Below are 14661 nucleotides of genomic sequence, written 5' to 3'. Positions count from 1 at the left end.
TTATCTTCAAATGGAATTTCCTATTTCAGTTTGTGTCCATTGCCCTGGTCCTGTCACTAGGCACCACTGAAAGGAGCCTGGCTCTCCCCTCTCTGCATTCTCCATTCAGATATTTATATACATATATGAGATCACCCTGTAGCAGAGAAGGTTTGAGGGGAACAGTCTCAGCTATCTCAGCCTCTCCTCACAGGAGAGGGATGCTCCACCCCCTCCACTGTCTTAGTAGCACTTCGCTGGACTTTCTCTCTCAGTATCTTCATCTTCTTCCAGCGACAGAGCACTGGCACAGGCTGCCCAGAGAGGTTGTGGAGCCTCCTTCTCTGGAGGCATTCAAAACCAGCCTGGATGCAAACCTGTGCAACCTGCTGTAGGTGAACCTGCTCTAGCAGGGGGTTAGACTAGATAATCTCCAGAGGACCCCTCCAACCCCAACCATTCTGTGATTCTGTGAGCTCTATTGTACTGGGAAGCCCAGCATTCCAGGTGTGACCTCATCACTGCCGAGTAATAATATATATGAGAGCTGAAAATTATCATCCTTATCTTGGTCTTACTACCTGCTCACCAAAGATGTTAAGTATGCAAAGAGAAGACAGTGGCACCAGAATGAATCAGAACAGGATTGTCACTGTGTGAGTCAATATTTATTTTAATTGTAATTTGAGAGCTGTGCTCAGCTATCCACTTCAACTGACAGACGCAAAAAGCATCACTTAATCAACTCCTCAATCAATAATCAGTTTGCACCCTCAGTAGCAATTTCTTTTTTTTTTTTTTTTAACATAGCAGTGAACACTTACCTGCCTTCTCTGATGAATTCCTCTGCTGACTCGATCTGCTTATTGAGTTTCTTTACTTGCTTGTAGAGGGAGAAGCATTGCTTATGGTCTTGGTCCAGTTTTAGACACTCCCGGACTTCACTTTTCACAGGGAGATGGGGAGGGGGGAAAAAGAGAAAAGAAAAAAAAACCCACCAAAACACAAAGACATCACCATACATTATGAAATTTCACCTAGAGACACGATGCAGCATCTGTAAGCTGTCCAGAACAACAGTTGACTATTTTACAGAATCTCTCCCTTCATCCAAAAACGAATTCAAAGTGAGACACACACACAAAAAAAAAGAAAAAGTCTTCTAGCATATTACACGGGTATTTGCCTGGTTTTTTGTTTAAATAATTTTGCATTGCCAAATATGTAAAGACTGAGTATTATATTAATAACTGACTAAACAGCAGAAGATAGATATACCCTTGGAAAGAAATTACATTTAGCAGTTACCAGATACAATTAATTGTAATTCTCCTGTATATTTAATTCTGCTATATTACAAAATACCCACGTAGAAATATATATTTTATGCTGTCTGAAACAGATAAAGCTCAGCTAAGACCCAAACATCCTCATGATGGAATCTTAACCAAGCCTGCGCCTGACTTCACCACAAAGCCTGTTTAATCAGATTGATTAGGGTAGATACTTCTTAAAATAGTCAAAAGTCTTTAAAAAAAACCTCCTTCATATGATTGCACTCCGGAGGGTAAGAGTTTTGTATCATACAGAGTCATTACAGCACAACCAAGGTGTTGTTTCCATAAAGAGATCACAGAATCTTACTTCACTCCTAAGCACAGACAAAAATATCTATTATTTTAAAATCATTAGGCCTGTAAAGGTAAGAGAAAAACTAAGGGTAGGACAAGATTAATCACCCAGCAAGTCCAAGAGCTACAGAACTCTTTGTATCTTAAGCAAATAATAATAAAAAAATAGTATCAGAGAAGAATAAAGGAGAGGCTTATCTCTTCATTCTGATACCATTCTGTTCTTCAAGAGCCTTCTCAACTGTACTTTTCAAAATCTTAGGATTTGGTTATTAAAGAGGAAGTTCATGTGTGGATTTCAGAGAAAAGAAAAAAACCAAAAATCCACCACATCTGTTCTTGAAATCACTAGGCAAATAATGACCAGCTACCAAAAGTCACCACAGACATGACCTATGAGCTCCAGAGATTAAGTATATGCTGGAAAGGCGATTCCCAATGCAAACCAATTAGTTATTTGGTGTTTACTTTTACCCAGCTATAAAATTAATTTTTGCTATTATCATCACATGCAGTTTCCATCCACCAGCCAAGAAACAAAACTCAGGCTTTTTTAGTTCCCTTCACCTCTTACTGAAGAGGTTCTGGGGAAGAAAATCTATCGGAAGGAGCCTGGAGAAGAAGTTAACACAACTGAGATGATGAGCTGCACAGAAACCACTCATGTGCAGAAAGGATTATACAATCTGTCCAGCTAGACACAGAGCATGAAGTTTACAGCCTGGGTTGGGCAAGGGCAGTAATGCGCAGGACTGACTACGGACATATGGGAATAGCACTTTAAACTTGATTCAGTATGAATAAAAGGGTAGGGAGTTATCAAAAATACACCCAAAATACTGGACACTGTCTGCAGGAATGAAAGATTGACAGCTCTGGATCCCCAGCTCCTCATACTTGGATGTTCCTGTACTCTTAATTTATTCTTAAGCTTGTAATCTTTTGTTTCCACTCTTGAAAATAAAAATGTAGCCTTAAGACTCAATGTATACTTTTGTTGTTTGCATTGTAATCTTCCCTTGGATGGAGGTTCAAGGTCAAAGGGTCCACACCAAACCAAGTTTTAGAGAAGCATGTTCTTCTAGTATAGAAAAATACAATAAAGACAGTCAACGTAAGCAGCTCTGATCAATAGAAGCCATATAGCGCAGGTCTAAGTAAACCAGATGCTAGGAGCCATCAATGGCTGGTCAGCCAAGAATAAACATGGTGTCTTCTCCACCAGTTCGTAACTTCTGGAAGGCAGATTCCTTTATCAGATCTAGACCAGAGTTGCCACTCCATCCAAAAACAAAACAACATGGGTATTTCACAGTTTATGACCTACCCCATCACATCTTCTGTCTCAATTATAATGATTACCACTAACAGTAAAATTACCTGAGTGATAATTCATGGTCCCCCAGCTGATAATATATTCTGCTGATTTTATAGAAGGCTTCAGTGTTATCGTTCTTTAATTTAGCAGCAGCTTTCAAGTCGCTAATAGCTTTGCTTGGCTCTCCTTCCTTTATATAACACTCAGCTCGAAGCTCCCGTAGCTCTGCATCCCAAACACAAACCTCGACAAATCAAAAATAAAGGTTGTTTTTGGTCCGTAACACTTCACTTTTCCTCCCCAACAAACAAAAAATCCCGTTTAATTTCACTTTGCCAAATGCAACAGCATAAGGTTCAAGCTGCATGCAGAGCACATGAAATTAGCATCTCTGCTTCCTGGTGGATGCTGTGATGCACCTGCCCAACAGAAATCAAAGGGATGAAAAATTTGTAAATGATTCAGTGACATCACGCAGGGAGATGAATTAAATCTAATGGCACTGCTTAAACTGGGACGGTCTGTTGAGCCTCCAGGGAAGGATATCAGAATAATAAATTATTGTATCTTCCCAAAAGAATAGGGGTAGGGAACAGCAAGGACCAAGGTGTCAGTTATCCTCTAGAAAGAAGCCTGTGGGTAAGATTCAGCTACGCAAGAACTGACCTTAGTATCCAGATTTTAAAGATCAATATACGGAAGCAACAATGTCACACTATGGCAAGAATTAACTACTTAAAAGGAACTGCCTATCATCACTGGCACTGGAACAGGCTGCTCAGAGAGGTTGTGCAGTCTCCTTTTCTGGAGATAATCAAAACCCACCTGGATGTGATCCTGTGCAACCTGCTCTAGGTGAATCTGCTGTAGCGGGGGGTCAGACTAGATGTCTAGAGGTCCCTTCCAACCCTGACCATCCTGTGTGATTGTGCAATTCGTTCATTTGTTTGTAAACCATCATTTTAGAAAATAAGGGTTTTCTGCTTTTCCATGTTCCCTCCCCATAAACAAACTCCCATGCTTTGGCAGTTTCTTCACCAAAAGTCAGAACATTGTAAAATCCAAGTCAACAATGTTAATTTGTATGTGAAGTGATAGCAGTTAATTGTCTTTTAATATATATTTTTATATGACACGCCAAATGCCCACAATTGATTTATTTACACTTCTACTATCAGACTACCTATACTGATGATGATTCAACAAATACAGATATATAAAGAACGAGCTGAAAATCCAGATAGCTCTGTACTTCAACTTTGTGATTTTTTTTGTATCTTTTGTTACTTCATTTACTCAAGACAAGAATTGCCTGCATACAGGCAATGAAAAATCTAGATAAAAAAAACCTTACACCTCCTATATTTACCAAAACTTCATTGTTGGAGAACAACTTTTTTTACTATCTTCCTCAAGAATATTAAACTCTGGAAAAACAGGAAAGTATAATCAAGAAAGTTATCTGTAGCAGAAGCTTGGCTGAAGTTGTATCTTTAACCCAAACTACAACCTATTACTTTGACTTTTTTGCAGCTAGTGCTCAGCATTCTCCACTCTCCAACTTCATTATGGACTCACAGTACGCAGCAAAACTGAGCCAGTTACACCAGTTGTTTTCACACCAGTGAAGAAGTTATTAAACAAAAACACACAGATGTCAGACAGGAACTCTTACTTCCCTTTCACAGTACCATTTTACTTAACACTTACTGCCAAGATTTCATCAAGGAGAGAAATAGCAGCTTCGTAATCCTCTTGCCGGTAGGCAGCTAATGCTTGTGAATGCAGGCGCTGTAGCTCATCAGATTTTGTCAGTTGAGTCTGGGCTTCTTTTTCCTCATTATTGCTAGGATTAGATTTGAGCTGCAAAGATTAACAAGGAGAGACTGAAATGCTTGTTCAAGGATTTTTTTTATCCCACTAACAATCATATAATGGAGAACTGATTAAAGCTGCAAATAAAGCAAAATTCCACTGGAAATGTTTCCAATTCCAAACTTCAGAAAAACGAAAGACATTTTTAGCTTCAATACAGATTGTCAGAAGTCACAGAAACCTAATTTTTGCCCCTACCACGACTGATCATTTACCATCGGACACACATCATACATAACAGTTGTCCCCCTATCACCCGGTGGAAATCATAGACCTCTCAATTTTAGTCTAGCTAAATCATCTTTCTGCAGTTATTAAACACTGGATTCCTCAGCATCAGTAGGAAATATATCTACATGGCATAATCACATATCTCACTTTAAGCACAATACACATTTAGAAATTCATGGCAGAAACATATGCAATGTGTCACAGACAGTCTTGAAGTGAAGCTGTGGTGCTTACATTTTCCGCAGAAAGAGTGGCTACTGGAGCAAGTTAAGATGCTACAGATGAGGGAAAGCCTCAGCTGGGAATTCATGCACTTTGCTTCATATGTAGTTTTAAACAAGCCTAAAGTTTTGTCTACAAAGGCTTCCATTTCTCAAACCCCTCTGAGCAAGCAGAAGGGGTTACATTGTACTTGCCTTCACTTGTTTAGGCAGCTTTGTATGTTCAAAGGGAATCAAAAAACAACCCCCAAAAAAAATCTCACAGGCAACTCCTCTACCACCCAGGAAGACAAATATGGACCAAGAGGAATCTCAACCATTCTCCTGCAAAACCAGGAAGCAATTTGTAAAATCAGCGTAGTTTGAGTAAGGCACTGCCTTCACATGTGAACACTGACTTCCAAAGTTTTAAAAGAAACAGATCAGCAGGACTTGAATTTTTTTAAAATTTTGCTTGTTGTAAAATAAAAACTTGCACTATGTTGCATTTTAGGCACAGAGTGCTGACAAAAGATAAAGTCTTCAAAGTCATCCAGTACTTTCTTCCCTCCTTTAAAGTAAACTGATGAGGAAAAGGGAAGAGGCAAGTTCTGCAAACATTCATACTTTGTGTTTAAACCTCTAAGGTAACTCAACACCAGCCCTCAGAACTCCTTTAACAAAATTCTCCCTGGTTCTAACACTTAAGTATATAAAAGGAAAAAGCTTAAATGCAACATCAAAAGCACGCACAAGTCCCACCTCTGCCTTAGATTCTTCATGTTAAGTCTTTTTGAACCTTATGCAGTTGTTTCATTTTTAGTCTGGCAAAAATCAAGTTGTACTTCGACCTGATAATTCTCCTTTATCCCCTGCACCGTCTTTCAGCAAGAAGAGAGGAATGTGATCAGTTTTCTTCTTTGCAGGCCAATTCCTAATAGAAATCTCAAAAACCTTTTCTTCTGGTTAGAAGAGAAACTCTGCCTATTAACCCTGATGCTGTGCATCCTCTTTCTCCCCTAAATCCGGAGCTTGTAGTAGAGGTAAATTTCTGCACTTTTAATTTTAAAAGTTCCAAGACTACAATACTCTCTGAATTTCCAGCTGCCTTGCTTAATTTTTCCCTCAAATTCTCAGCATTCTCCTCTCTTAAAAGTTAAGAGCATTTCCTATGGACAAGCTTTACACTTCCACCTAAACATCTCATGATAACACTGCGCTCCTTAGACACACGGTATGTTTCTTGTAATTTATTTGGAGCAAAACGTCAGTGGGGTATGAAAAGCAACATTACAATCACACAGACAAGTCCAATAGTAATAAATACCATTTGAGTGAAACATCCTAGAAAATTCTGGGTAGTACAAACTGTCCAGTTAAACAAAGGGCAACTTTTCAAGCTATCATGCAAATTACACATCAGGCCTTTGTGTGCCACAGTATGATGAAAACAAACTCAGAAGCTTTTAAATAGTTAGCTTATTGCCATGTTTTAATCAGTAATGTTAACTAAAGCAAAAAGAAGACTATTCATTCAGCTTCCAGAAAAAAAGCTGGAAATGTGATACAGTTGTTTGATACTCATTTTGGTTTGCTTTCCTATTTTTTTCTGTCCTTTGCCTTATGATCAGAGGACTGTCACATCACTATCAATAACAAATCACATTTCAATTAGTTTCTCCTTTTCCTGTGGGGCAGTAAGCTTGGGGGTGACAACTCAGAACAAATGCTTGCAAAAAGCGTGTGCAAGATTTCCAAGAAAGGAGCAAAGTATTAAGAAAACCCTTCAGCTTAATTTAATAGAGGTCTAAGACAAACCTAACACTCCTCTACATGCTTCACCAATGGCCTCAAAGCACAAAGTCAGAAGCCATGCTCTACTCAGTTCTGCTCAACAAGCATGCTGCTACTGGTGAATGTGTTGCATCTGAGTATCTTAGTATGTATTATAAACAGACACTACAACTTGGAACACTCTTAAATACCGTTGTTTAAAAAACAAAATACTGTTAAAACACCCAAAACGTTATAGACTCACTGTTTCTATACCTTTCTTACAGTGGTCCAGTGAACTAATGTAGGCATACACCTGCACATTCTAAAGCTGGTTTATTTTCTTGCTTTTCAAACTGGTAAATACACAATGAAAAGAAATTGATTAGGCTTGCGAAAAACATTCTGTGGGGAACTGAAGTAGCCTCCATGGTTTGTGTTATCTAAGATCAAGATATCCATGCACTCAAGAAGAGTGCACAAAGGAAAGCTCCACATTGGCAGAGCAATATATTAGGTAATGCAGCTATGATGTTAGATAGAAAAAAAGCAAGGAAGTATTTAAATACCTTTCATTCTTTAACCATGAAGCTACAGACGATCACAGTACCACAGAGAAAAGTATTTGGAAACAATCTAATGTTGCTTTGATCTGGTTAGGAGTGCTTCAACTACCCAAACCAAGACTGCCTAATAACTTACTCAAATCAGGTTAACTTATAGTGCCATAAGATGGTCTCCACCCACACCCAAAATAGTGTCATTACACATACCAACCAACCATGGAAAACTATTACCCAGTGTATTTTGAAAGACAAGGGCTTCTCTAGATGAGAAAAGCATTTGCAGATGTACAGTGTTCAGTTGCCTGGTCGTGGCTGACATCTAGTGGAGCTGGAAGCAGCATCTTCAGTTTCCAGCTTTTAAGTGTTGATGCTTCCAAGGGAGACAGTACTGTCTATTTAGGACACCTCAATTTACAGTATTTATTGCAACAAACTGCAACTGTGACTATTACAGTCAGTCTAAAATAAATAATTTAAAAAATGGAGACAATTTAAAATAATATCATAACTTGGTCCTTTCCAAAACGTGTCATTTTCTCTAAAACACAAGCAGGGTCACTGACAATATTACAAGGCATACACAAAGGGCTGTCAGGACTTGCGTTGCTCTTGTCAAATTTTCAAAAGGCCTTCTATCAACCAAAATATACCAATATTCCTTCCATTTTCACTAAAAATCACATGCTTAAAAGATCAAATAAATATTCCTGGGCTTTCATGAATTGAGGCCTTAGATATGAGCACTGATGTGCCCACAGATCTGTCCTGTTGACTTCTATCATTCAGAAAATACTAACCAAAACAGAAGAAACTTGTTATTAAAGCATATGAACACTCAACCAAAGTTGGAGCAGAGAAATAAATACTATTTATATACTGTGAGCAACAACTTTCTGAAGTCACCTAAGGACTTCTGCTTAATCCCTGTTCCATCCTGGGCACTCTGAACACAAGAACCAGACCCCTCTGCTGACACCTGTTGCAAGTTTTAGTACTCCCTAGATCCTGTACTTCCAAACTGGTAGCTGAGCAGCCAAGGAAAAAGCTAAAGAGCTTCTAAAGACTAATGAGTTGCGATTCTGTATTGCTAGACAGGGGAAAAATAAAACAAAAACTGGCCCATGTAAGGAACCTCGTCAACTTGGTGCATCTGCTGGCCAAAAGGAGATGTTTCCAGAAACGTCTTATTTCTTAACATGTCAAGGCATAAGTTTGAATCACACCCTCTACCCAAACCTCGTGATTAATTCTGGCCAACAGGGAAGTACAGAGTAGAAAAAACCATGTTATTTTTAGATTGCCTTGTGAAGGCCGGGGTGTCAAGAGGCTCTGCTCCTGGAAGGAGTACACTCACCCTTTCCAATTAGGCATTCCCACTGCCTGCTCTTACACTGGCATTGCCTCACAACACAGGCAGCACAGATATGCCACAGGGGGTAGAAACATCCAAACATAGGAACAACTCTGCTTAGCAATCATATAACCTTCAAGAGGTTTAGGGTCTTCATGAAACTTTTCCTACATACTATAAAAACCATGTAGAAAGAAATTAAGGGTATGACTTTTTTTTCTTTTCACAAGTATATGCTGAACAGTGGGTTTTATTATTGTAGACAAAGAAAAGAAAAAAGTTTCAATGATTCTTTTAAGCTCTAGACAAAACTGCTGCTGTTACAAACTAGGAAAGTTTGTCATCCTCTCCTCTAGATGAGCTGGATTTTTCTTACCCTTTTCTTTTCCTCAAAAATGACTGCATCTCCTAAACTGTTGAGATCCCTTTTAAAGGGGCATGACTCCAAGAGGAAGGATGGGAAGTAGGAAATAAATAAAAAAAAATAAAAAAAAAAGCAAAGCTTTTCAGAGTCTCCACTGGGATTCACAAACCATCTCACCCCTGCATGTCTCTCCTTGGACAGTCCAAGTAAAATTATTCTCCTTAGTTTTCACACCCTGATCTGATTTCTCCAACTCAAAAGCGGGGGATATTTTAAACTACAAACTACTCCCATGAAGTCAACACCTGACCCAAATAGACAAATGATCTTGTGTTAAATCACACAGAGAAACACATCTACTATTATTCAAGGGGATATAATCTACTTCAAAGAAAACTGGCTTTACCAGAAGAAAGCCTATCTCATCTACACAACTACTTCCTCAGGAAAAAAAAAATTAACACTGAAGATAAAAATTCTCACATGTAACATGCCACAATTAATTTCTGTAAGCATATGACTTCTTCAGGACCACCTATTCTAGGTAACATCCTGAAATCCTGCAGAGTAAACAAAGTATATTAATTTTCTTCAAATTAAGACTACCCTTTCAGTGAAGGATGGGTGGGGCAGAGGTTTGTTTTTGGTTTGGGTTGTGGTTGTTGGGGTTTGTTTTTTTTAATACAGTATTTCCACCCCATCCTTCCATGATACTCAGTTTCTGGAGGCTCAAACATATGACCAAGCTGCTGCATGCCTACTGACTTACAGTGACTGTTTGCAGATTTAGTCTATGCACTATTAATGCTGGATGTCCCAAGTTTTTCTCCAGTTTAGCTCCAGATCTGGACATCAAAGTTTACTGATATGCTACATGCTTACCCAGTATGACAGCATTCTAGTTAGCTGACCCAGCCAACAAAAGATGCTAGAGGGCTGTTCAGATCCCGATTCATGTTTTCTCAGCTAAAGAGCAGAATCTTAGATTACATACGTTACTCTGATCACATGTAAAGCACACAATTTTAGGTATTCAAGTCCACAGCTACACTCTAGTCTAAAAGTTACTGAGATGCTATTGGAATTTCTTTGCATCATTATCTGCCCTAGTAGCAGAAGGCACTTTCATTTCAAGATACAACTGGTTCCTCTTGTCTTCTTGACCCCCAACTTAAAATATGAGTCAAAGCTTCCTGGTACCTACTATTTACCTTGCTCCTACCACTTCTGGCAGCAAAGATAGGCTCTGGATGTAAAAGTCTTGAAATCATCTAGAAAGCTATTAAATCCCTAATAGCCTTCCTCCTCCTCTTGTCCCCTCTCATTTACCAAAAAAAAAAACCCAAAGAAACACAGACTATTAATACATTTCACAGTATTGTGACTATACTTAATACAAACATACTGCCAGAGTATACTAAAATACAGGTATTTTAGACACACAGAGAACCGGTACAATACTCACATTGACTATCTGAAAGACTTTGAAGAAAACAAGGGAGATCTCTCAAAGAAATATGTATTCTACTTAAAAGATTTAAGGTATGTAAGATAACTTAATCCCTCCCCTGTTTGAATAAGTTAACCTATTACAAAGTATTACTTTAATATTGGATTGTTTCTTTGAATATACTACACAAGTGAAAATTGTGCTCTTCAAAACAGACTGCTTGCCATATTCTTTAAGTACATGAGCAATAACGTTCACAGAATCAAGGAAACTGGAATTAAGAATTAGGACCAATATTGTATCTTCATAAATAAGCTTCTGAGAAGAAACATTATTCCACCTCAGATTTAGAACTTGACTGAAATAGGCAGCAATCTAAATTTTTGCAGCTGGTTTGAAAAAAGGGCAAGCTACTGGACAGTTGGCTAGAAATGCTTCTCCATCCATATGAAGCATTAAGCAATACTTCAACAAAGACTTAACTGCAAAGAGATACACACACAAAGTCAGAATCAACACTGACATCACATTAATTGCTATTGCAGCAACTATGTCCTGAGTTAATCAGACCTGAATGACATTCTCCCACATTTGCAAACAGCAGGGCTGCATTGCCATCAGACATGCAACAGCAGAACACACTCCTAAAAGACTTACGAAGCAGCAGCAGCCAGAGAAGCCATGCCTATATGGATTTCAGAATAAGCTACTGCAGCTTTACTACAAGCACAAAGACTGCTCGGTGCATTTACACCTGCAAGAGCTGTTCCTCTCAACTGTCCTGCAGAGTGTACAATGTAACTGCTCTCTGACATACATACTCGCTAGTAAGATTTCCTTAAACATCTGTGACCTGCAAGGCAGAACTGTTTTTTCCATCACACTCTTCAAAGAAAGCCAGTAAGACAGCATCAGTTACACTTGCAAATTCTATTTATTTTGGCATAAGGAACATGCAAGCTGTTCAAACTAGCAACTTTTAAAAGTAAGCAAGAATAAGAAAGGATCTTCTTTGTTTTCATGCTTACAGAAGTTTTGTGCAAAAGAGAGGGAGTAGTTTCACATATTCTCTCCCAGAACAGAATTCTGGGGTTAGATTAGTGTATTTTTGCAGCACAGCTGAAATGGACAAAATACCCAGCAAACAAAAAACCAACCCAAGCGAGTTTTAGGTTGTTAACATCCAACTGTGTTTGTAAAGAAACTGTGGGCACTTGCAGAACACGGAGAGAAAGTATTGTCAATGCATTCGTGAAAGATGGAGAACTCTGCAGGTGAGAAGACATACAGATGCATGCCACTGACACACACTGATTTTAACAGCCCAGTGACCAAATTCAGAGCCCAGGATCCTTTTGCAATCAGTGAAGAGAGACAGGAACCTTCGAAGGTTGATCCATGAGGCCCCTAGTGATTTCCCAGGGTGACCAGAATATATTGATGTAAAGCAGCATTCAATTGTGTAATCCGAGTGAGTCCCTTGTCACTTATCCTTTCTTTCTGAATGAAGACTGTTCCCTAGTGTAGGCGCCATCAAGCAGAGATCATGAAGTGCCAGGCACACACAAAAAAAAAGAATTCTGAAGTGCTATGCTACTTCATGCAACACCTTCTGATTTCATCTTCTGCACTGCACTGCCACTTTATTAGTCATTTATTCATACAAGGTAGCTTGGCTACCATACCTTTAAAGAACAGGAAAGACATACACATTTACTCTAGAGCATCAGAGTCAGGATGAGACCTTGGCTCAGAACTCAACCTTAAAAGCAGTGATGTAGTTCAGCTTAGGCCTCCAACGTACCACATTTTTAAAGTCATCCTCTGCTTCATCAAATTTTCCTTGCTTCAGCAGTAAGTGTCCTCTCTGTAATCTCGCCTGAAATGAAACATAGTATGATTTCTTTTGATACAAATTGCAATCCAGCAAAGTATGAACACAAGGTTCAGTTTTCTTTCACAGGAAAAAAATTTCATTTTACTACAGCTAACAAGCTGAAACACAGAACACAACACCTGTTCTTATCTTCTCAAACTGACAATGTTCTTATGAGGGCTTTTTGATGGTAAAGGATCACTCTGCACCAGAAATAAGGGGCAAGAAGCAGCCACAGTTTTTATTAGCAGCTGCAACTCATAGAAAGAACTCATTTGAAGAGTTGCACAAACTGAGTGTTAAACTTACACCATTTTCCTGACTGTAACTGCTTATAGATTTTAAGAAATTAGCAGAAACAAACAATAACCATATCCACATATAATTCTTCCACTGAACTTTCAGAATAAAAGCTATGTAAACAAGTTAATGATTTAGAAGAATTTATTATAAGAATGTTTTCATACAACCATGAATTTAACAGTTGCTCCTTCATTCTAAGCTATAAAGGATGTGCCACTGTCCATGGAAAAGGGAGACAAGAGAAGACTCCAGCACCAGTCTCCCAACTAGCGATGCAGTCCCCACACATAGTACACAGAAGTGAGAAAGGGGTAAGTAAATCAGAACTTCCAACAATCCTATAGGAAGGTAGTGAGATTAGGACAGTTCCCGCGGAGAAGAGATGCCTCAAATCAAATACCAATTAAGACAGAAGAAAAACAGAGACATCTGCGCACTCTCTTCCCCCAGCCTCTCTCAGAGGGCATAGCCTTGGTGACTGAAAGAAGTCACAAGCAAGAGAAGGAAAGTGTTTAGCACAAATCCACGAGGAACGTGAACTTAATAAAACTATTAGTTGATAGAGTAACTGATTATAGACTGTCCTCAGCATAGTTGCTAATTCACACACATACACTATTCCTATTATTTTATCCTATTTAAAGCCCGAGTGGTATCATACTTTCTATTTCTATTGAGCAAAGTCTTTTACAGTTTGAAACAGGGTATTTTTTTATACTTGAACAGTTTTCAATTCCAGTAATACTTACTGATGTGAAGTCCTGCTTTAATTCAACCACTTTACTTAAATCACGAATTGCTGCTTTAGATTTGCCCATGGCTAAGTACACTGTGGCTCTTCTGTAATAAGCAATGTAGTTATCAGAGTCTCCCTCTGCAAGTAAACAAACAATGATCAGAATACTATCTCAAGGTAATTGAAACTTTGGGTACAGCGACACTGTAATGACTAAAAATATATTATCTGACTTTTAAGGCACTGGGAAAAATGATGTTTATCAAACATAATATTTGTAACATTATTCAAGCAGTATTTTCTATGCAGTTTGAGTATTTAACAATAAAGATTACAGAAACTATGTAAATGCCAAATAATTAAAGAGTACTGAAGGCGAAATATGTACATGTTTTTCAGCTTTGTACCGGAAAACAGCCACTACATACTAGAGCTTTACCTCCAGCTGCAAGCCTACATTTGAAAACATGCCAATTCGTCGTTCTCCATCCCATCCATCATACAGTATGCAAGCAAATAATCCCAAAATGACCAATGTGTTATTCCAATGTCATCACAGACACATAAACACTCTACATCATCCACTGAAATAGCAGCAACTTCTTTCTTTAAAGTGGGCACCAACATCCCCCTCTCAACAGCAGACAAATGCACGTACATTATAAAAACCTGAAGGCTAAGGCCCACACATTCCATGTTGTCTGCTGGTCAAACTTCCAAGATCCAGAAATTTTAACACTCTCTAGGCTAGTACATATATGTACACCCTTACAGTAAGTAGTCTCTGAAACCAAGAAGAATTTTCTTAATATTCTTCTCTATGCAGTATTTCAAAGAAACAGATGACAGTTACTGTGAGCTCTCAAGCAAAAGAAACTCAGACCATCAAAACAGTGTCTTCTACTGCATGTGGCTAAGTTTTTTACTAAAAAAATTTAAAAATCATCTATTCAGAATTTGTAGACAAGTATATCTGAGAAACAAAACATGTATTTCTCATTCTCACTT

General features: G+C 38.5%; 1 protein-coding gene across 1 annotated transcript in view; it reads right to left on the bottom strand.

Annotated features, from left to right (window-relative positions):
• Positions 1-14661, bottom strand: part of DNAJC3 (DnaJ heat shock protein family (Hsp40) member C3) — a 31806-nt gene that overhangs the window by 9621 nt on the left and 7524 nt on the right. The window contains exons 3-7 of the mRNA XM_037377848.1: positions 13667-13791; positions 12543-12617; positions 4639-4791; positions 2991-3172; positions 804-923 (exon numbers count right to left, since the gene is read on the bottom strand). Of these exons, the coding sequence (XP_037233745.1) occupies positions 804-923; positions 2991-3172; positions 4639-4791; positions 12543-12617; positions 13667-13791 (655 nt within the window). The remainder of the gene's footprint in view (positions 1-803; positions 924-2990; positions 3173-4638; positions 4792-12542; positions 12618-13666; positions 13792-14661) is intronic.

The sequence above is a fragment of the Falco rusticolus genome, chromosome 2 (genome assembly GCF_015220075.1).
Source record: "Falco rusticolus isolate bFalRus1 chromosome 2, bFalRus1.pri, whole genome shotgun sequence".
NCBI classification, from domain to species: Eukaryota; Metazoa; Chordata; class Aves; order Falconiformes; family Falconidae; genus Falco; species Falco rusticolus.
This window is presented reverse-complemented; position numbering and strand designations above follow the sequence as displayed.